General features: G+C 33.0%; 1 protein-coding gene across 2 annotated transcripts in view; it reads right to left on the bottom strand.

Moving 5' to 3' along the window:
* Positions 1–6634: 6634 nt before the first annotated feature.
* The window catches only part of LOC145254853 (uncharacterized), a 37125-nt gene continuing 18907 nt past the window's right edge, over positions 6635–24852 (bottom strand). Inside the window, exons 2-15 of one of the 2 annotated variants that reach the window (XM_080113708.1) lie at positions 24290–24418; positions 23708–23887; positions 22271–22453; positions 19837–21554; positions 17340–19321; positions 16089–16283; positions 15489–15667; positions 13517–13581; positions 12795–12978; positions 12437–12479; positions 12176–12291; positions 11732–11824; positions 9403–9438; positions 6635–8986 (exon numbers count right to left, since the gene is read on the bottom strand). In XM_080113708.1, the coding sequence (XP_079969834.1) occupies positions 8327–8986; positions 9403–9438; positions 11732–11824; positions 12176–12291; positions 12437–12479; positions 12795–12978; positions 13517–13581; positions 15489–15667; positions 16089–16283; positions 17340–19321; positions 19837–21554; positions 22271–22453; positions 23708–23887; positions 24290–24418 (5763 nt within the window). In that variant the 3' untranslated portion in view covers positions 6635–8326. The remainder of the gene's footprint in view (positions 8987–9402; positions 9439–11731; positions 11825–12175; positions 12292–12436; positions 12480–12794; positions 12979–13516; positions 13582–15488; positions 15668–16088; positions 16284–17339; positions 19322–19836; positions 21555–22270; positions 22454–23707; positions 23888–24289; positions 24419–24852) is intronic. The other variant, XM_080113715.1, reaches the window with a different exon arrangement.

Below are 24852 nucleotides of genomic sequence, written 5' to 3'. Positions count from 1 at the left end.
AATTCAAACTTCTATATGGAAGTTTATTCACTGGAAAATGAATAATAGCGTTAACACTTTTATAGCAATATCCCCACTGAAATGTAACCTAGGAAAAAAGTGGGAAGAGAGTTTAAATATACAACTACGTCGGAGGAGGTTACATGCCACTATGTCACGTGTCTATCTTCGAAAGAATTCAAATAACCAAATGCAAATACAGGCTAAGAAAGAAAAAGGGGCTTGTCTTTTCACAAACTCTTACAATAACACAGTCCGCAAAGCAAATGGGTATAAACTCGCTATAAAAAATTATAATAAATATCTTCAACGAATAATATAATATTTCTAATAATGTTGTCTGGTTAATTCACAGCCCGGAAACATTTAACACATGTGAGAGAACGCACGTGTTCCTTAAATCAAAATAATGGGGTATATACTTATTCCTTTTTTTATATATATATATATATATTGGGAAAAATACCAACATATAACACCGGTTTCGGACACAGCGTCTCTATTTACTAGTCTCCCCACGAGGGTATAGTTAGATAAAAGTCGTTTCTTTAAGTGGGGAAAATCCAGCTTCCGAAAAATATCGAACACGCTGAATTAGGACGAAAAATAAAATTACCTCAGTCTAGTAGGATTTCTTATTCGCTGACTAGGGACAGAAAATGCTATAGTTTCTCCCAACGTAAATCGCAATACCCATGGAAATTCAACTAAAAGTAAAATGTAAATTATATTCTGAAATAGGGCTACGAAAGTTACAACTCCAATTCTAAAGAATAGAAAAAAGGAAAGTGTATACTTATCGCTTAATCTTTTTATTAAGAAACATATATAAATAATTGTGCGCTAGGCGTACGTAAAATATATTAAGAAAGATATAAATAAAGACACTAGATGTACATAAATGCTAAATTTGGGAATTTTTATGAAGCGAAAGTCGAATGTTAGAGACACACAGAATTAACAGTCACCTAATCAATGGTGATAGTAGTCGTCGAATATTTTAGGGGGAGGTTGAGAGACGCGCTAAGTTACAAGTGGGAAGGGAATTTAGTAGCTGAAATATCTGTATGGGGTGCGGGAGGTTACAGAAAGAGTCAACAAGTGGGCCAGAGAAAGGAGTGTATTTAACCCTAGCTAAGTAACGCGTTGACAGCTTAAGAATAAAACGGGTTTCGAAATAGAGAGGGGAGGGGACACGCTTCGTATCATACAAGGCGTATAGTAACTTAGTTCGCTAAATTATTTGAGATAACAGACCACTTAATTTGAAAAGTATTCTGAAATAAGGGAACACGAGTTTGTAAAATGCCTTCAAATAAAAGCAGTAAACTTACAAAATGCTTCTAAATAAGGGAAAATAAATTTGGAAAATGCCCTTTAATAACAGAAGAAATTCACAGTAGTCCAACGAATCTAAGTGACGTTGACAGAGTCAGGTAGTGGAGGTAATAGAAATTTCAAGAGGTTAAATTCAATCCTAACTTGAAAGAAAATGAATTAAGGCGTATCTCGATTAGAAAAGGGAATATACTTTACTTTCAAAGTGTTCCGAAAAAGGGAATAAAAAATTTGCAAAATGCATTTAATAGGGGACAATTTGCCTAATGCTTTCAAATAAAAGCAGAAACCTTCCAACTACTTTTACATAAAGGGGAGAAATGTGCAAAATGTCAGAAAACAATTTGCAAAATGCCCACGAATAAAAGCAGAAATTTTCCAACTACTCTTAAATAAAGAAAGAAAAATTTGCAAAATGTCGGAATTTATCTTGCTTCCAGATAAATTTGACGCTAAAGTAACTATGCTGAAAAAAAAGCATGAAACAAAAGAGGGGGAGGGGGTAAAGAATAAAATATAAAGGTCTTGATTTGAAATGAAGAAGATACTTTATTTACAATAAGTTGCAAATTTTTCTCTTTGCGGGCATTTAACTTATGAAACGCCAAGGTAACATATTATGAAAAAGTAACATGTAATGAATAAAATAACACTGGTTCTTATAAGATGTCGTGTGTATCCATTAACGAATACAATAATAAAATACAAAATGGTATCTCCTAATCACACTCGCATTTGACATTAATTTTAGGAGCGTACTCACAATTGAAAGCCAGTCAGGCACGTGCCTTTTTCTTTTTTTTGTTTAAAGTCCTTTTAAAATTTCCTTTCCCTCCATGTTGCATGCAAACTGTAGATACACAGATGAATTTCAGGAGCAAGACCTCGTCGCTTGTCCGGATAGGAAATTCCAGAATTCCTTGTCACGTAAAAGGTATTTTCTTTAAAATAATTTCACTCCTTGTAAAATACGCGCAAAACGTAGTCATGTAAATAGTTTCCAGAAGTACGTCTCATCACGTTTCCGGGTATTAATTTGTTGCCGGGTTTTCTTCTTTGAAGGAGGGCTCGTCAAAATTCCATTTTCAGCGCCGGGCAATGAACAACACGTTCACTCTCCATGTCAGCAGAATTTCAAAAGAGGACGAAATACGCGCTGGGCTCGTGACGTCATCACAGAGCTAGCATTTCCCTTTTCTCCAAATTAAAGGGAGTTTCGTACAAACCCAAAATATACGAAACTAAAAATCATAAAGAATACAAAATACAAAAAATCATATATAAGAACCAGATAAAATATAATAAACGTAAACAGGGGGGGGGGATGCACCATTATTGGTACAAAAAAAATCCAACATGCTTAATTCAATGATAATATCATTAGTTCGAGAAATTAATTTTTAAAGTTCTATTGATTTCGATAATACGGACTTTAGGGTCTTTTTTCATAATGTTTCTGAAAAAATTAATTTTTCGTTTTTTCTTTTTTTTTTTTCATAAAAAAGCAAAAATAAATTCATTCATTTTTTTAATTTTTTTTTACTGAAAACCATAACTTTACTAAAGGTTTTTTTTGTTTAAGCAAAATAATACATTTCCACTAAGATTCAAATTAAAAATAATGGGTTCATTATATTCTGTGATCATTATTTGTATACTTTGAGCATGGGCATTTATTTTGCACGTACCTAGTCTTTTAAGTGGGTAATTATACGTCCTGATAAAGTGGTAGAGAATTTCTGAGGCCAGGAATCACTCCAACGATTTCCAGTCCCTTCAAACTCTGATTCCACAAAAATACTCCAAAGGATAAAGCTGTGTGGACGAGTTATCTCCCTGTAACAAGGCGAAGTTATTCCCCTTGCACCTCGTTTCCTTTGATAACCAAAGGTAGATACCTAAATCACGTCACAAAGATGGATCTTGTAGCAGTTTTTGTATCAAGTCGTGGTCGAAAATAAAAACCAGAATTCTTAGTAGCTGGCCTCCTGTCCTATTGACTGGTCCTGCCTTTGTGAAAGTTGCTGAACAGAAAAAACAAGGCAGAAATAAGGAAAGTGTAAGTTTTTGCCGTGTTCCAAGAAACTTTACATTGTGAGATTTCTCTGGCAGAATAGAAGAAAACCATACAGAAATTACAAGCTCACCTTAAAACTTCAACGTAAATTTGATTAAAGTAAAAAAGGTCCATGGTTGCAAAAGATGCGTCATCTTCAGCTATCTGCCATTTTGGGCTGATAACATTCCCTTCCCGAAGGGACCCGCTGATGAAGAAATGTGCAGGTTGGAGATGTTAATTTGACTTCCAAGTCGAGCTGCTAGCTGGGCATACATGAGGAGTCCATGTAAAAACTGCCCAATGGCGGGAAATGGCAGGTCAAACAGTAGACCTTAAATTCGTCTTGACAGACATCAAATTGAAGCACAAACATGCAAATAATAATTCACCCTACTTAAGTACTTGGTAATTGCAATAATAAAGTTCCGTTCCACATTTGGGTATTTAAAATGTCTCGAAGCAACAAGTAATTTAGTTGCCTCGATTCGAGTGAGAGATCCAGTCTGCTCCTCCCTGCGTCTTCTAGGATTCGAGTCAGAAATCCACATGTGTCCGACTCGACGTCTTCCTGGATTCTCATCTGAAAAAGGGAATTTGGCGCCAAAGAACATTCTCCGCAGTTAGTTATAACATGCAATCTGATTGGTTAAACCAAATCTGGACAGATACTACACTGATCTCAGCTCGAAGGCTAGGCCATTGCCTTGGATATGTGTAGGAGGGGTGTGTAATAAGTAATGCCCCTGACCCACTTCCAGTTGTCTGATGGAAATTTTGTATGTGCACTGATTTATATCTCTACGGGTTATGTGGCAAATTACAGCTCTGAACTAATTGTGGTTTCTGTTTTACAGGTGTTTGAACTGAGTCAGGTGTGAAATGGAGCCTGTTGAATGTCAAGCAGTGATCTGGTTTTTATATTTGAAAGGATGCACACCACAGGAGACTTTTGATGAAATGAAAGAAACTTATGGTGATAATGCCCCATCATATGACCTTGTAAAATGCTGGCATCGTGAATTGAAACATGGCCGGAAGTCTGTGGAAACAGCTCCCAGACCTGGTCGTCCTCCTTCTGCCAGTGATGAGGTATCTGTCCGTCAAGTTGAGGCTGCCATTTTGGAAGATCGGCGCATTACTATTTGCCACATAGCCCAAGATGTCAAGATTAGTACAGGGTCTGACCATTTGCATAAGGTGTCTGCCAGATGGATTCCCAGGTTGCTCACACCATTCCAGAAGCGAGAACACGTCGAGTGCTCAAGGATGAATTTGGAGATGTGCCAAGAAGAGGAGTCAAAGTTTTTCAAAAAAACTGATTACACAGGATAAAACCTGGGTCCATCATTATGATCCAGAAACCAAAGCCCAGTCAATGCAGTGGAAGCACTTGGACTCACCACTTCCAAAGAAGGCAAGGGTGCAGCCCTCTGCTGGCAAGGTCATGCTCACAGTCTTCTGGGACCAGGATGGAGTAGTGATGACAGATTTCCTGGCAAAGGGTACCACAATTACAGGAGCCTATTATGCTTCACTTTTGAGGAAATTAAGGGAAGCTATCAAAATCAAGAGGTGGGGCAAGATCAGTAAAGGTACCCTCCTCCTGCAGGACAACGCTGCGGTCCACAACTCGCATGTCGCCAGATCAGAAGCACAGGCGTGTGGTTATAAAATCCTTCTCCATCCTTCCTACTCTCCTGACCTTGCACCCTCTGACTTTCACCTCTTCCCAGCCTTGAAGTTGTTTTTGAAAGGAAAGCGTTTCCCAAATGATGCAGTCTTGATTTCTGAAGTCACGTTGTGGTTGGAGGACCAACCTGGGGTGTTCTACAAAAACGGTCTCCAGAGTTGCATCAAATGATGGGAGAAATGTATAACTCTGGGTGGTTCCTATGTAGAGAAAGACTAATAATTATGCCAAGTTTCGTTGCTCTACTGCTTTGGGAAGTGGGTCAGGGGCATTACTTATTGCACGCCCCTAGTATATTTAGTTTTTTCCTCCAAGACGAAACGATTTATGATTGCTAGACAACATTGCAAAGTTTTAACCAAGAGAAAATACATTATTGAGTAGATATTTTTTATCAAATCTTTAAAGTGAGAAATTAGTTACCAACCCAATTGTTAATTATGTGGACAATTTCAATGGGTGATAATAAAGGTTCAGAATACCTTGATTTTCAAGTAATTGCTTTTTTTTTTGTTTTGTTTTGATGCAAGACTATTTTTGAGCAAATCGTTAATATGACTCTTGAATAATAATAGATGTAACTTTTTCTTTATATTTTCACATAAAAAAATCACAAAAGAAAAGATTACAAAAAAAAAAAATGGAATTAGTAAATAAACACTTTACATGCAATAAATTTATGTAAAACTGGAAACAAATTCCTTACTAAAAACACAGCTATTTGCAATCACAATCGCTCTAAGATCAGAGTAACTCAACATTGTAAATGGTTATAATAAATGAAAAATGTTTACTCATCAGTATAAAATAATTTTTAGAAATAAACAGACTAATATGTAGTTAAAAAGAAATGCAATTGTCTGCTGATAATAAAAATAAATTGAAAAATGGCGAAATACTTTTTTGGATTAATATAAGCTGATGTTTTTTTCTTTTAGAAAATTTAAGAATAATATCACCATTAAATAACTTTCTAGACTGAAACAATTTTTTTAAGAACGCAAATTTTTTTTATTCTAGTAAATAAGCAAACATGGCTGGCTAGCCAGAATCAAATACGGATTTTGCTGATGCATTTTTATTGGTCTGATTCTGAAAATTCGATAAGATAATTTTGTTATAAATGGCTGCTGAAATAATTTCATTCATAGTAAGCTTGTGCTGATAGTGTAATGGCCAAGATATTCACCAGTTATCAAACAATCTAAGCTTGAAACATTTGTCTAGCCATACTGAATAGCTATGTTACAACAAAACAATGTATATGAATGACTATATATATATATAGTAAATTTGAGTGAGTGTATACATTAAACCTTTCAAAAGTAAATCATTACAAAAGATAATATAGCTAAAAAATGAAAGAAAGAAAATATTTACGAATAAAGAAATTTAAAACCGAAATGGCTGTTGTAATTAAGACTGTATCAAGTTTTGCGGTTCATGTTTTGTAAACATTCTCTCAAAACAGTAAACATCAGTTATGTAGCAAAGATCAGCCAAAAAATAAATCACATGAAATTCAATAAAGGAAATCAAACAAAAACTTCAAGAAAAATAACCTTTATTAAAAAAAAGAATCTATGTAAACAACTTGTTTACAGATTTCCAAAACTGGAAAAAGATACACAGGTTTTTGTTTTTGTCTATTACTGAAGAAAAAGAAAACATACAAAATGTTTACAAATGTATTTCAAAATTGAAATTACGTACAACAAAATAAAAAAAAAAAGTCTTTCTCAACTACTAAGAGAAATTCTACTACTGGTAGTAAAGCAGAGGGGGATTAAGGAAAGATTGCAACGTACCAACAGCTCAAACTCATTAAGAAAAGACAATGGCCATACTCAATCCTTTTTAGTTACAATAGAAATGTTCTTGTACAAAATAGCTGAGTAGTCTTCATCTAAATGTTTATATTTTAGTTGTAAGCAAATGAACTGCTACTAATTATAAAATTGTACAATCTGACATTGTTAAAAAAGAAAATACTTCAACTTAGAAATGTTAGTCTGCCCAAAAATTAATGAAAAAAAATCTTGCTGTTTCAGTAAAGTCTGTTATCATTCTAATTGATGGATTATATAGTGATATCTAGAAAGCTATTGAGCACTTCTTGGTACAAATAAACTGCTGTCACTTGATGAAATTTTGACAACCAAACTAAAAATAAAAAATGAAGCAGAAGATCAATCTAAAGACCAGTAAAAGACTTCAATATTTTTTTGCAAAACTGGACAATAGTTTTTTTTTTTGCGAAACAGTTGTGATTTGGTATTTTGAGGTGACCAGTTCTTTCTGGAGAGCTGATAAATGTTAAGAAACGTTTCCCTAAAAGATTTTTCTAATTCGGGAAGTTATATTTATAGAAGAGAGAGAGAGAGAGAGAGGGAGGAAAAAATGAGCAAAAACATCATTTCACATCTGTACAATTCTTATGATTAGCACGTTCAGTAACAATCAAAAGCTGAAGATAAGCTCTGCAAACACTGCACAAATCTATAATACAGACGGTTGACAATAAAGAAACTGGCAGAGGAAAAAAAAAAAAAAAGAAAAGTTTTTTTTATTCATTTTCTACATCAATTTTCGAACATTCAAAAGAAAGAAAAAAGAATCTATCATCACTGAAGATTTTTTTTCTTCAAGTTTCTGAAGTCTATTTTAGAGGAAAAGAAAACAAAATTCCTTTTTTCAAATAATTTATTTATTTTAAATTTACCCGTTTTTGGTTTCGTTCTTTTACAATGCTGCCATTGAAGAGATATCACAGTCTTTTTCTTGGGAAAATTCATCACAGTATGAGATATCACAGAAAATACCACCTGTCCAAATAGTCATCGCACTCAGACACATGCCACTTTCACACAACAAAAAATAATTTACACATGGGCACAACAGACGAGGATATATCTAAACCAGCACACATATACGCAACCACATACAAATGCACAAATAAACATGAATACAATGAGGAGTTGGTTCACTGTGTGTCAGTGTCAATACAGGAATGAAAATGTCCACAGTTTTTCCTTGATCTTTCATATAAAATGTCTCAATCCAGGTGGTAAGAAAGGTGATCTCTACGTGAAGCACCTTTATTCCTGCTAAAGGAGCAGATGATGAGCGAACATCATTCGAATAACCACATACAGTTGATTGTATATGTGGAAACTAAAACAAATGGTGTACACTCCAAATGAATGATTTTATGGATAGTGAGTTGGAGGTGATACAGGCTAGAGTCCTGGCGCCTTCAACCCCAATGTAGAAACAATGGTTGTAATTGGCTGAGCAACAATGTTTAACTCATTAGCCGTGCTGGTATTGCTTGCTGACAATGCAGGACTTGCGTTATTATTGCCTGGTACATTGTTATCAGCATTTGCTGGCGAATGTGGAGAGAGTTGTGACGGAGCATCAGCCAACAAAGATGCAAGAGCATTGGTGGACTTTTCACTACTGGCTACAGCAGCCAAAATGTTGGACAAGGTGCTGGAAGGAAGATTGGTTGCAAGCGCAGGATTTATTGCACTGGAAAGGACAGAAACACTAGTGGTGACCGGTGTGCTACGAACGCATTCCATCGTGGTAGTAGTTGCAGCAGTAACACCAGTTGAAGTTTCACATGTAACCGGAGTATTATTATTCTTGTTGTTGGTAGTAGAAATCAGAGTTGGTGCAGTTATAAGTGAGGAAGCTGGATCGGTTGTCGTAGTGATAGGAGTCGCAGTGGTAATATTGGTGCTGGCAGTAGTTGTGGTGCTAGCACTGGTTATATTGGATGCAAGACTTGTAGTGTTGGTCACAGGCACTGCAGTAGCTATTTGTGAAGCAGTTTCCAATGGATTATTTGCGATTATTTCTTTTGGTGTATCGATTGATGACACATCGACAGACTACAAAATAGAGAAATAGTTTTGATTCAATGAAAATAAAAAGCATGGCACAAATGAATAATGACAAAAAAAAAAAATAAACTTCAGAAAGTATTGATAGGTAAAATAGAATAAATCATTCAGCTTTAAATGAAATGTGAATTTTTTTAAATCTTTCAAAAAATTTGAGAAATATTTACTTTTATACACAATTTATTTTCATTAAGAAAATTTGTTTATAATCTAAAACAATATACGTTTATCAAGAATATTAATTACTTATTAGTGAAAATCGATCCACTATTTTAAGGCTGAAAATATTTTTTCTCTTGTATAATTATTTAATAACATTTACAGATATAATTAGTTTAAAAAAATTGGAAAAAATAATAAAATTTAACAATGAAACATAATTAAAAAAAAGTGTAAGAACTCACCTCCTTGACATCTTCATAGCAAACAGGATGATAAGTCTGTAAAGAGAAAAAAAAAAAAATCATAGATACACACACACATGCATAAACTATAAAAAAAATAAATATTTTTCTTCATTTATAGCTGAGTATGTTACTAAATCGAAATTGTTTGATGATATGAAAAATATGAACTAAAATAAAAAATTTAGATTCCATTTGTCAGTGATTATTATAATCAAACCTGTGTTCATGCTTATCCCAATAATCTACATACATTTTCTAAATTGATTATTCATAATAAAAAAAAAAAATGCACTAGCATAAAATGGGTACTTGTACAGTTTAGTCAAGACATTAAAAAATGAAAATATCGAAAAAAGGTTATATTGCACGTATCCATTATAGAACGAAGTTCTCCGAAAAAAAATTTCACTTAATTTCATCAAGTAGCTTGTTTTTTACAGCGAAAAAACAATTTATGATACCAAGCAAAAGGTTCGATTTTTTAGGAAGAAAAGCTAGAATTAAAAATGGGGAGGGAGTGTCAGCACTTTACATGGAGTTATCTCCCCATGGCGTGTTGTTCAGCTTTAGCAAATTTTACAATGGCTGACTTCAACACGCTCTCATAAGAACATGTTTTTCCCCTGTAAAAAAAAAAAAAAAAAAAAAAAAAAAAACTACTCGATCAAATTAAATGAAATTTTTCTTTTAGAGATCTTCAGTCCAAAATGGATACGTACAATATAAGTTTTTTTTTTGTTTTTTTTTTTCTCGATATTTTCATTTTTGAATGTCTTCACTAAACCGTACAAGTGCCATAAAATGTCTAAACTTTGAAAATCAATATTTAAAAAAGTATATTTAAGAAATTAAATCCATTGTAAGATAGAAAATCATTTCTGGGTTAAAAATTCTTAGGAAATTCTCATGTTTAACAATTTGGTTCAATTTAATAAATTTAGATCAAATATTCGGTGCTTATTTAGAATTACACTTATTTAAAAATAAAAATACAGAAAAATCTTTACAATTAACATAATTCGTCACTGAACAAAGATGTCAAATTCAAAGAATCACGTAAATTTGATCAAGTATTCTTTTTATACTAAGAAAATAAAAATTTACGATTTAACTGATTCTAATGCTAAATATTATTCATCATAAAATTCTGAATTTAATCTTGAAACATCAAATTCAGTTGTGTCCCTGTTTATCATACTGGATCAAAAACATGGTCGACCAAAAATGGCTACATCTTGCTTAATCATACGATTTAATTTTCTTATCAAGAAAAAAAAAAAAAAAAAAAAAAAAAAAACCTAAAACAAACTATTTCATCGATTCATGCGAGTTTGACTTTGTTCCATGATGAGTACATAGGAAGATTTTTCTGTAAGCACCCAATATTCTAATAATTAACTTTCAATCAACACACACATAGATCAAATATTTTTTTTGTGCAGCCGAGCACCCACATACCATGAAAATAACGATAGAGTAGAGAAACACTAGTAATTTCTCTTCTGTAAGAGGTTGTAGGAGAAAGAAGATATTCCCAATTAGATTTCCAATAGGTTTTATATTCTGCCAAGACAGGAAAAGGTGTTCCAAGTGGCACCTCCCCAAATGTGTCATCAGTACTCCATCTTATAATGTATCTATCAGACAGCTAGACGATCAAATCAGGTTGTAAAATGATCCAACCATTTTTCAAGCAACCGTAGCAACAAATTTGATGCAATTCTTCCATTTTAAGTCTGGAGTGAAGGTCAGCCTTCAAAGCTTATCAAATCAGGGGGTCGTCCTTAAGGAGAGAGCCATTTATTCCAATTACAGCAAAGCAAGGATCTGAGCATTTGTGGTGAAAGGAGAGAAGTTTGTTTTAAGTAACTAGTCACCTTTAATTCATATACATGTTTCAATTCAGAAAAGAGTCAAAGATCTTGATCATTAATGCTTTTTGAAGCATTGCCATAGATGGTCATGTTTTGTCCATGTTGACATTTAAACTTACTAAACGTCATTAAAAATTTTTTAATTAAAACATTGTTTTAGGTGAGAGCAATGAAACCTATTTTGCATCAATCATTATATATAATATAAGTGCACTTATTTTTGGTCTTTTAAACCGTTTAATTTTGAATTTGTATTCCAATATCAACAGTGCTTAATTAACAGTGGATTTTCTAGTGTGTGTGTGTGTGTGTGTGTGTGTATATATATATATAAATAAAAGTTCAACAGATTATAGGAAATATCTTGATCTACAAGAGACTCCACCCTCTCTTTACTGATTTTAAATGGTAGAAACAGAACTCTACATATAAAACAAAAACTGTTAGCTTACTTTTCCCTCTACTCGAACAGCATTTCTTAAGTGCCATTCTTCTTCTTCCTCTTCCCAGAATTGCTCAAATGGATCACCACAAATATCACACACCTGCAAAGAGAGAGAGATTGAGATTATTCTCATGGGATGTATAATGGAATCAGTTCAAACAAAATGTGGTCAGAAATTTTTGCTACATAACTTATATTCCTTCTGCCTAAAAAAATGACAGGGGAGGGGAAAGCAACATCATTTCTATACGAATTGGTCACAGATATTTTGGTGTGCTTCAGAATTAAAAAAATGAAGATTGGTATAATCTATGGAGGCAGATTGTTCTGATAGAAATATCATCCAAATAATTCAATACAAACTCTAATATTTCATAATTTATAAATAATAAAAATAAAATTTACTGTAAATGCCATGACAAAATTAAAGATAGAATTCTAATGAACTTACATCATCTGTATCATTTCCTATGGCTGCAGGACACTGAATAAGTTTATTTCCTTGAGAGCCAACAAATGATGGCTCTTGCACAGGATTTAGCATATTTTCAAAAAAGTTGCTACGATCTAAAAAAAACAAAAAAAAACAAGAAAAAGTAATTTTATTGACAATCGAAAAAACATTTTGATAAGACACTAAATTAACATTAAAAGTTTTGAATCTTATAAGGAAAATATTTAAAGTATTGTTGTTTCTTTCACTGATACTCACTTTTTTCTTCTTCACCTTGATTTTCTTCATATTGTATCCATTCCTATAAATAATTAAAAAGCATGTTAAAAACAAAAAACACAGATCCATTCAATCTACACATTCAATGAAGAAAATGCCTTTTCAAAATTGTCAGAAAAAAAAAAATTCCATTTCAAACTTGATCACAAGTTGATTGACAGAAGAGATGCAAGAATACATCTAAAAATAGTTGAAATAGTTTGTATTAAAGTTAAATGAGATAAAAGATCAAATTGTTTACTTAATAAAAAAAAAAAAAAAAAAAAAATGGCTACAGTATAAAAAGGAAAGAGTTATAAGAGTGTAAATTTGTTTTAATTACTGAACGCCTCCTTACCGACATTTCATAATACCACTTTCGGTATTTGGCAACTTTATAGTCATCCTTCTCTCGTTTATTTTGACGGAAATGCCAGTCCAGATGTTCTCGATATTTCTCAGTATCATCTACAGTGAAACGAATTCCACAAGAAGAACACTGAATACCTTCATATAATTCATCGGCGAACCGCGTATAAACTCTGGAAATAAAAAAGGAAAAGTATTTTATTATAATTACCTTTTCTGTTCATAGTTACAAATACATGGGGGATAAAAATTAGTGATTACGATATAATAAAAATTTATGTCCAAAATTGTCTCTTTTTATTGCACAATTTCTTTTGAAATACATGAAAATATCCCTTAAAACTATATTTACTTGCATATGCAACTTTCTAAGATCTAAATAATACATTCAAAATATACCAGTTAAAAAAGAAAATACAATAAAGGAATTCACAGGATTCATCTGATATAAGAAATCTGTTGGAAATCAAATTTTACGGATTGGACAATAAGAAAATATTTAAGTGTATATATATATATATATATATATATATATATATATATATATATATATATATATGGTAAGATTGTTTCCTGCCTAGCTTTTAACTTTTTTGACAAAATGGATCACTGCTACAATAGAAAATCACACGTAGACATTTGCATACAAAGAACAGTATTTTTTTTTTTAATTACTTGAATCAGTTTAAAAGAAAATAAAAATTTACTAACGTTTTCAATTTTTCTATTTTAAAATCAAAAAGATCCGGAATGACCTCTGGTTCAGGTTCCTTCTCCTAAAGGAAATAAAAAGAAAGAAAAAGACACAGCATTTAACAAAATTATGTAAAGATTTTAAACTTTAATAACAATTTCAAATTAAAAAATATATACATTTTCAGTACAATTAGCAAAATACTGGTAGACATTAATTCATACTTTTATTTTATTTACTGACTAGTAAGGGTAACTAAGTGTTGCCTGGGTGTCAAATAGGTTCAACATAAAATGATAACTTTATTAATTTGAGGTTTATACTGAAAACTCAGGCTTCCATAACATGCAGGTAAAGAATATGAATGGCATGTCAGTTAAGTAGAAAGTATATAACACTTGATTTCAAAGCAAAGAACAAGTTTGTTTTTTATAATTAATAACTATACACTAGCTAGTTTTTGAAGTCGAAATTAGAGTTTAAGATATTTTTACATTTTTATACCCTTTCAAATTTCTCTTAATTTAAAATTTTTTTTCTTTCTATTAAAGAATTTAAAAAATTTTATATCATATTTAGATTTTGAAGTGAATCCCTGGTGAATTGATCATACAAAAAAATAAATAAAAATTGCATAGATATATGTATAGAAGCATTTTTTTCCTCTTTAGATACTTTTATAAAAAGGAAAAAAATATTTTGCTGTTATAGGTTATTTCAGTGTTGTATTAATAAAGCTATAGTAAACATAAAATTCTTTTGAGAAATATGACAGAATATATCAAGAGACACCATTTCCAAAAGAAAAAGGTCTCTAAATATATCAATGTCTACATTCAATCTTAAGAGACAATGGATATCCCCTGTAAGGGTAGCTGTGCATGTCATTGAGAGGCAAGAATTGCACAATTGCCAACTACACCTCTCCTGAATCAGCACTGCTGGAGTCCAGTGGCAAGAAGTCCAGAACAACTGGAAACAATGCCAATATAAGTGGAGAGCACATACAGCACCTGGAATTCCCAAATGGTCACCCATTTTAGTACCGACCAGTTTCAACGTGGCTTAACTTTGGTAATCTAACGGAAACCGGTGGGTCAACGTGATTATGTTGTAATTTATAATATATTTACAATAATGTATAATTTATAATAATATATTTATAATAATGTATAAAGAATGTGTAATTTATAATAATGTATAAAGAACGTGCAATTTAATCATAATTAGTTATTTGTTTTATAAATAATTTAAGAACTATTTTCAACATGAACGATTTTTGAAGTAGTGATTTTAATTTGAAGATCATTTCTAGAAATTACTTGAATACTTTTTTCATTAACATTTAATAAAATGACCACAAGATTCAGCATTGTTGACGAATCCCATGTCTTTAAAGCAAACTTATAACACCATATTAACTAAATAAAAAAAAAATGTTTTTCAAACACTTTATGGAGTGTAAGTTACATTAATTGAAATAAATTTTGGTACAAGCCTCACTTAAGGAACGCTCAGCATTTTCTAAGAATCAATAAGAACCCTGTGCACTGCTGCTTTAAGGTCTGAAACTTATTTGAATTTACATTATTTTTTTTAATTTCCAAGGTACAATGTTGTACTCCCTTTAATATCATGACAAACATAAGAACGGGTAGCTATTTTCAATATCAATTCAAATTCGTGGCAAACTTTTCAATACAGCAGATAGTATGTTATCTTCAGCAAAGTGTTTATTCCCAACATTGGTTTTATAAGACGGGGTAAAGTCACAGATGAAAATATTTGAAAGGGAGATAACCCAATCGTGTACTTTTATTTAAAGCATACTCTTTACTTATTTGATTTAGATTTATACCTCTACAGGTAAGAATAGATAATCATCACATGATGTGAATAAGAGAATAATTACTTGTCTAGAGCATTCCGTTACATTAGAAAGTTCAGTGAGGATTAGTGAAAATAAAAGGAAAATAACGCTGTACAAACCTTTTCAGGTGTTTTTTCTTTCTCTTTCTCTTTCTCTTTCTCCTTGTCAGCAGTTGTAGTTGTAGCAGTAGAAATCATACCAGCATTCACCAACTTTTGGAACAAAGCTGATACATCAATAGGAGGAGCTGGAATTACTGGATGGGGTGGTTGATGTGGTGGTGGTTGACTGAGAGGAACTAAATTAAAATAATATATATATATATGTATTAGATTGAATTGGATAAAATATATAAGCATTTATAAATATTAAAAAAATAAACAAAATATTCTCATTTTATATTTTATTAGAGGCTCATAAACCAATTTCAGTCAAATGAGATTAGCACTGTATAAAAAATGAAATTAAAAAATAAATAAAAACACCCATAAATTTTTTTAACTTAATTTTTTTGTTTTTAAAATATATTTTCAAAAATTACATTCACTGTGTATAAATTTCGATCACATCATTTAACAACATGCACTGATGTTATCATGACTGAAATGTAGATTATATGAGACATTAAAGATGTAATAATTGTAAAATCAAAACAAAAAGTAAAATTACTCCCGTGTTAAATACAATTAATTTGGAATAAAAAAATTAGAAATACTCACGCATGGGTGGGCGTACTAGTTTGTTGAGGAGACTCGTGGGTAGAGGAGGAGGCAGTAAGTTTGGTGGTGCAGCAGCAGCAGCAGTCACTGCAGCCAGATTAGGAGGAATATTTGGAACACTACCAGCTGTAGTAAGGGCTGTTGGAGCTGTGGGCATTGAGGGCATACCCGGACATGACACACTAGCTAGTCCAGCTGGGATAAAGAAAGAAACAAAGCTTATTAAAAGATTCAAGCTTTAAAAAGGTTTTACATGAAATCAATGGATAATAAGGATACATAATGTATATTGAATTACCTCCCTTAGGTTTACATTTACACACACGAACAAGCACATGATTATGGTTGATAATTGTTTGGACATGCAACAAATTTTATAAATATTGCCGTTCGATCACTGAAGTGATGTTGAGTTTGATTAGGTGTTGTATATTGAAGGTCGACAAGATCCGCTAATTGACAGGAAAAGACAAATATTTACATGTCACGTTTATGGCTGTTTCTAATATCAAATATCTTCAAATGGATTTTTAATTTTCAAATTTCTGATTTTCAGTTCAGTTGGTTATTTATGAAATTATCAGCAAAATAGATTACAGTCAGAAAACGTACTTACTAATTTCCGGCGTAGCACTATTGGAAGTGGTGACCAGTCAAATCAGTTCCTTTGCTTTTTTTCTTTCAGGCTAGCTAATTATTTGTTATTTAAATTTCAATAATTTTATTTTTTATACTTTCAGAAACATATATTTACTATACAAATTCAAATAAAAAACTTTTATTTTAAAATTAAAAAAAAAAAAAATTTATTTTTATAATTTCATAAACATATTTCTTATAAAATTTCAAATAAAATATAAAATTTTGTTATTGAAAGTGCAAATAAAAAACTAATTGTTATTTTTATCTGTATAATTTCGTTACTTTCTAGTGTATACTTTTCAATAATGCCCTTTTCTTATATTTTATTTTAATAAATCGCTTCACAATAGAAATACTAAAGAACAATAAAAATGAAGGAACTGACTTACCATGTCACTCTTTTTGGTAGCGCTACGCTAGACATTAGGAAATATGTTAGCCAACTATAACCGCAAAATAATTTCAGTATTTGCTCAGAAAAATGCTACTTTCATAGTTTATTTATATAAGTAAACTAAATAAAAATATTCAAATCTATATTCCCAACCACTATTCATACAAGAATTAAATTGGATGTTTATTGTGAAAAAAAAACAAAAAAAAACTTACTTGATGTGAGTGTTATTTGTGGGAATTGTGGTTGAACAGGAGCTCCTGAATTAGAGTTGGTATCAGGGTTCATTGGTGCCATGCCAGGGGGTAAAGTATTCATAGGTGGTAGAGTGATTGCACTTAGATTTGGAGGAAGGCCATGATAGAAAGGAGCTGGACCAGAGAGTGGCTGCATTGGGCCCGGGCCAATGACACCAGGAGGTAAGACAGGATGACCAGGGAATCTCAGGTTCTCTAATTGTCGATCATGAGCAAAAGGTCTGATCATAGTAATAGGTTCTGGATGATTGGGCCGTCTAATAAATGGTAGATCCCATTGAGGAGGACGATGTTGAAAGTTCTCATGAGGTCCACGGGGTCGACTGAAGTCATTTATCATTGGTGCAGCTGGTGGAAACATATTGGCCCCATTAAAACTAAGCTGGGGTCTATTAGGTTCACTGAACATGGTTGGCAATTCTCCTAGAATTTTTACATTTGGTGAAGCTCCTTTCAACATAACAGAATGTGATCGATTTCCAAGGTGAACTTCTACGGGTGGGCCATCAAATCGCACTTCAAACCATTTCCCATCAATAATGACTTCATGAGCGGGTCCACCAAATGCTAAGATATGAGGTCGTCTGCCAAGGCGAATCTTAATGGGTTTATCTACTGGCACCAGATACGAAGTGTCATCTACTATAATTTCTCGAGGTGGACCATCAAACCGTATTCCGTGTGGCTTGCCATCAATCACAACAAATGGTATTCTACAGTTAAGTTTTAATTCACATGGTTTGCCGTCTATAAGAATCTGCCTAGGAGGAGGATCAAATCTAATCTCATGGCAGACATTTTTTACAAAAATGTTACGCGGGGGTCCGCCATATATACCTTGTTCTATTCTGTCAATAAAAATCATCATATCTCGTCCATCAATTTGTAGTGAATGGTCTTCCTTATCGAGGACAAGCCGGCGAGGAGGCGCATCAACCCGAACATCATATCTCTGCTGATCGACCCAAACGCTTTTGAGCTGACCTTGATAATGTAATTGGTGCCATTGGCCATCCAGTTGGACATCTTTAGACACTTCCCCAAATCTATAACAAAGAGAATTGTTCACAAATATGGCCCTTTCATGTGGATCTGCATGAATTTCAAACATTTTTCCATTAAGTTTAATCTTTCGCGGTTTGCCATTAGGCACAATTTCATATGGTTTATGATCAATAAGCACTTCACCAGACACTTCATTCTCTGCCAAAACTATATTTCCTTTCCATCTGAGGTCACAGGTCACATTATCAGGATGCATATTTGTAGTACTCCAGACTAGATCGTTAGGATGATTAAGGGGTGTATGCACATTCATGGCCATTCTGGGCACTTGCACATTGCGCATATCACCATCCTGATTGGGAAGGGGACAAGCCAATATATGTGGAGCATTACCATTATTATCTCTTAGAGGACTGCGAGAATTTGTATCACTGGACATGTCTGAAACATTTCCAGGCCATTTGGGCATCTGTTTGGCTTGTTCAACAAATCTATGATCATCGCTATTTTCTCTTTCTGGACTGACTCTATAATTTTCTGTGATCTTCCCTGCTTCGTATGTCATTTTCTGTATTCGGTCCATCTGTTTCAGTACCAGCTGGTGTTCTTCGTGAGAAATCTTACCAGACTGAGCCAATTTAGCTGCCCCAAGAATAAAGTTGGCCTGCTTATCTTTGGTAGGACCGTCAACTACACGAGAAAATTTCATTGGACTTGCCACACAGTTGTTCATACGCATGTCAACATCTTTATATCTTTCATCAATGTCTCTGGGTGCACCTGTACCCCCTTCGTCTGAAATGAAGTCATCAGGATGGGCAGCTTTGAATTTGGCCCATCCTGAATGACTATCACTTCTCATATAAGGTATTCTTTGATCATTCATGTTACTAGGAGGCACTCGATAATCTTGGTCAACCTTGCCAAACAAGTCACTAGAAAAGAAAGAAAAATTATTTTTAATAAATTAATTTAAAGAATCATTTTTTTGAACTCATATCTTATAAATGAAATAAATGGTGAAAGCCTCTTAGAGTGAAGTTATACATTTAGTCATATATCTAAAATATAAAGTTATCTTTATAAATTGAGAATAGAAATAATGGAAAAAGGTAGAAACTAATTATCAATGTTATACAAACAGACATACATTGTGAATAGAAAAAAAAAAGGAAGCTCCCTTACATTTTTGTTAGCAAGAGTAAATTTTTTCGGAAAAAAAAAAAAAAAAAAAAAAAAACGAACAAAAAAAACCATAAATATCAGCTCCTCATCTTGTAACAATAAGTATTTTCAGGATACCTTGTAGTTAAAAAAAAAAAAAAAAAGTATTAAAATGCAAGGTACTTAGAAAAATCCTGAACTAGTTTATATGTTGCAAATAATAATAAAAAACAAATAGAATAAGAGAGAGGATATAAAAAACTGAAAGTTAAATAACTTAACCCACCTGATATCTTCTTTGGTATTAATTGGTCTGGCCGCCGGCAAACCCATTCCTTGATCTGTACAGATTCTCTTAGGTGAAACAGGAGCATCATGTTCTCCTTTAGATGAGGGCACTTTGGAATTGTCACGGTAATCCCTGTCTCTTTTAAGGCCTTTGTTTGTATTTGATTTGTCTTCAAGATGATCTTTAGGACTGACACTACCATGCCTGTGATTTTTGATAGAACTACAATTTCGAGCGCCCATACTATTTTGATTGGAGTCATTAGAAAGTTGGTTATCAGAATTATCATACAAACTTTTCCAAGTCTCACCTTTAGAATCTTTATAAGATTTTCTCTCATTATCTAATTGCCAGCTACGAGAGCTCATATTTTCTGGTGATCGATTACGTATAGGCGACCTTTCTCGACGCCTCCGATATCGATCATGTTCTTCAGAATCATAGCGCTCTTTGCGTCTGCTACTAAGCCGATCTTTGCTCCTTCGCCGTTCTCGGCCAAACCGATCTGTGTTGCGATCTCTGTAATCATCATCTCTATATCGGCTTCGACGATCATCATCTCTCCTACTACTTCTGGAATCCCGACTATACCGACTGCGATCTCTGGAGTCGTCCCGCCGGCGACTCTTATCGCTGTCATCACTACCTCTACGGCGATCCCTTATCCGAGAAAAATTTCTATCATTTGATTTACCTTTAACTTTATCATTAGAGGTAAAATTTTTATCAGAAAGGAACTGAACATCATCAGAATCGGATTGAGTCTTATTCGACATATCATCAGTTATTTCAATAGTGCTGCTAATAATTTCCATGTCAGGTTCAGATTTATTTTTATCTTCAAGATTTGAAGAGAAAGGTTTATCAAAATCAGCTGCAGTAACCATTCCAGTTTTTGAAGTATTTTGGAATTTAATGGGGGCCTGTCGTATGGGGTCAACATCAAAAGTTTGACGATTTGCTTCCTTGTAGTCATTCACAGATGCATCAGCCACCTGCTGTTCACTACTTATTGATGTAGATGCCGCCTTGAACTGATTGTAATTATCAACAGAAGAATCTTTGATGACAACTCTTTTATCATCTAAGTTCCCCTCATTCTTTTTAGCTGCTGGTACAATCTCATTGCATTTATTTTTAGACATATTTGTAACTACATTCATGTTAGAATGTGACCTAACAGCATCAAGGCTGCGCATATTTGACAGCAAACTAGAAGATATCGTAGGAGGTTTGGAAGTTAATTCTAACGTAGAAGTTGGTACAGCAGATGGCGTTTTCTCAGCTGCTGAACTACCTTCATTTAAAACAACCCGACGATTCAGCGCTAGCTGATTACGAGGATCCCTTGATGCAAGTCGTGGGTCACGTGTAAGGCGAGGATCTCTAACTTTGATCATACTGAGCCCTGTTAATGATGTAGTTGTAGTAGTAGAGGGTGGAAGGTGGGTATTCAAGAGCTGACTAGTAGGCAGGTCTATTACTTCATTGTTTTTTGGAATAGGGAGTTCTGGATCAATTTTAGGCAGTGGCAATTTATTTTTTTGGTTTTTGGCCGAATCAAAATTTGATACAATTGTTGTAGATGTAGTGTCAGCTGGCGAATAAGTCTTTGGCATAACTGGCTTACTTGAAACCATGGAGGGTAAAGATCGAATGGCTGAGGCTTTCATGGAATGAGCAGCAGGATCACTTATCACAGATAGATCATCATCCTAGGGAACAAGAGGAAACGGGAATTAATGACTAGCCAGATTAAATCCGGTGGCTGGCTAGTTAAACAAAAAAATTAAAAAGTAGCCTCCTTTGAGGTTTAGTAAAAATTTGTGGCAGAGAAACAAAGGAGTAAGAAAAGAGGCCAAAGAAGGAATGCATCTTATGTGTTAAGCACTCCAAAGCCACATAATCCAAAAATTAAGGATCCTTTTCTTTTTATTCACAATGTCTCAAGGTTTTTATTCAAACAGAAAATTCAATGGTCAAAGTAGTGAAGATGAAATTTGTAACATTTTTGCGAGTGCTCATCATGCAAGCTGAACCCAAGTCTGGATCTCTTTTCAGGCAATCTGTTTCTTTCTCTACAAAAATGTTCTGGCTTTTATAGAAAAGGTTAAACTAAGTGCAGAATCATATCTTATATCAAACCGAAGAAACACTCATACACTTAAGAGTAATTTTTAGTAAATTAAACTATGATCTGGCTTTTTCATTTCAAATAAATTAAGGAAACTAAAAGTAAATTACGCTAGTAAGTCATCATCCAACAAATACATTACAGTTAAACAAAACAAAAAAAAAATCATACGAATGCCAAAAATGAAATATTTAGTACTTTTCTATATGCAATTAAGAAAAAATGAAGAAAAATGTTGAAACTAAGTAAGCCCACTCCCACAATTTAGCTAACAATTCAGTAGACCACTGGCATTACCTGCTGTTTGCTGAAATTGTCAGCTGGTTTGTGGGAAACAGCATCCACCTTAGGATGGGGGTCTGCTACCTCATGCTCCATACGATGTTGTAGAACGCCAAGTAATTTCTGCTGTTTAGCTATCAACTGTTTCCTCATCAAAGTTTCTGGTTGCTCAGCTAGAGGCCCTTCGTCTTCCTCTTTCTGTTCAGAAAAGACAGCAATCATTAGCTGCCTGAACAGGACATGAGTTTTTAAAACTGGGAACATTTCTAGATCGCTAAATTATGCAGTGGTATGTGGCACTAACATAAATAACATTGAAAGCATTAAGTAAAAATATAGATTTAATTAAACTAGTGTATATATATATATATATATATACATATAAAAAAAAAGAAGCACTTTGAAAGTAGTTTGTTAAATGTATGTAATTAGATCAAATTGGAAAGATTAGCACAAAGATTAGTTTTATTTTGAATGATTGTAAAATATTCAAAAAAGTTAAATTTTTATTTTTTTAACATGAAACGATTCAAAATAAAGTAATGCTAACAATTGGTATTTAATAATAGTAATAATGAAAAGAAAAAAGTTCTGAAGAAAAAATTAAAAGATATTAGGATTTTCATATTTGATCCCCCCACCTCACCGCGTCCTACCAAACTTAAATTGACATCTCTTAAAAACAAGTGTAAAAATGCATTACTAAATTTTTTCCTGCTTTATTTTTCTCGTCTTTGTTAGAATTACATGATTGAAAGAGTAAAAGGTGGTGACAAAAAAGTTGGATGATGACAAAAACAAAACAATGAAAACAACAAAAAACAAACAAACAAATAAAACCAACCTTTTATTAGTTCAGTGTTGATTATTCTTCTTTGCAATTGTCAGCAATGGGAGGCAGGGGGGAAGGGAGCGGATGTACAAACCTGTGCAGTGAACCTTGATAATGTAGGTTTAAATCCAAAGTTGTATTAAAGCCCAATGTCAATAACGATTCTAAGGATGCATACAACTGAGCAAAGTCAATGCAAAGGAGAAATTTTCCATACTGATTTGATATTCATTTTTCTTACGGTAGAACCAGAAAATAAAGTATTGATAAATGACTTAAGAATTCAACATTGGTATTGAACTAATAATAGGTCAGTGTTATTCGCATGAAGTTTACATACACATGGAATTGAGTAGAGAGGGGGTGGGAGTGGGGCTAGTGACGAGCAAAATTTCCTTAATTTGTCAAATCATGTGAGAAATAACAAAATATTGAAAATTTTAACAGATGTTTACATATAATAAAAAGAAACAAAAGAGAAGAGACACAACAAGCAGACTATACAAGTCTGTAAAATAGAGTTGCCTACACTTTTATTGGAACTAGAGCAACTTAAAAATAAATAAATAAATAGTCAAGAGTATAAAGTCAGTCATCAACTGGAGCTGGCTGTTGTTTACCTGTACTAAAAACCTGGGGTTGACATGAATGTTTCCTTGTTCAGGTGCTTCTGCAATGATTGGCCAAGCTGGATCCATCATGTTCACACGCATATCAAGCGCATAAAGCTTCGGGTTTGGAAAATACATCTGCCATGTCTGTCTAAGTTTGTACATTGCTCCACGAGTTCTTTCATCCACCTAGGTACCAAAAAGAATCTCCAGATTTAATATAAAGCTCTCTGCCTTCTTTAGTCGATCAGTTTTAGTACAATTTTTTTCAATTTCAAAACTTAAGATGAAGGCTATATTATTTTATCAAATTTATTTGTTAGCGTATTATGCCATTAAGAGTAAAAAAAATCCAAAGGAGGAAAAAAATAAATTTTGCACACAAAATACTTAAGGCAAACCCAGAAAAGGGTATTTGGATAATTACATAAATTTACTTCTATATAAAAATTAAATGACATGCAAGTGATTTGGGCCCTAATAAAAGAAATTCAGATGTTACATAATTCAAATGTTCAGTCAAGACAACTTTATTTTAATTTCAGAGATAATTCAAATAAACTGCATATAAAAAAACAAGCTATGCCTAACCTTTTGAAAGGTATCACAAAATATAGATACTACATTTTTGCTGAATAATCTGGAATATGAATATTCTGTCAGGTTCTTTATAATTGAATCAATCAAATACAGAACTGGGAGCTTCTGTGAAGGCTTCACCTGAAAGAGAAATATATCTACATTAAAATCGTTTACATCAGGTCTTGGGAGAAAAAAAAAAAAAAAAAAAGTTTACACTAGAAATGTACAGTATAAAAGAATCACCTCTTTCTATCTTTGTTTTATGCTATTAAAACCAAAATTCAAACATTTTTAATTCTGGACACTAAGTTGTTGATTTGCATATCAGCCATCTTTCCTCATCCATACTCCAACCCCACACACAAATTAAATCTACACATACACAAATCTTACATGGCATATTTCCAATTAGTCTTGTTCACTCAAACACTAAAAAGCTATACAACAATCTTTGTTCATCCATATTTACCTGAAACCTTACAAGGACGGAATTTAACACAAAGAAAATTTCAGCCATAAAAAGTGGCACTTTGGATTGAGACAAAAATAAAATATTGCCTTAATCTAGAAGC

This window comes from Euprymna scolopes, chromosome 3, assembly GCF_053919585.1.
Source record: "Euprymna scolopes isolate OS-2025 chromosome 3, ASM5391958v1, whole genome shotgun sequence".
Classification (NCBI taxonomy): domain Eukaryota; kingdom Metazoa; phylum Mollusca; class Cephalopoda; order Sepiida; family Sepiolidae; genus Euprymna; species Euprymna scolopes.
This window is presented reverse-complemented; position numbering and strand designations above follow the sequence as displayed.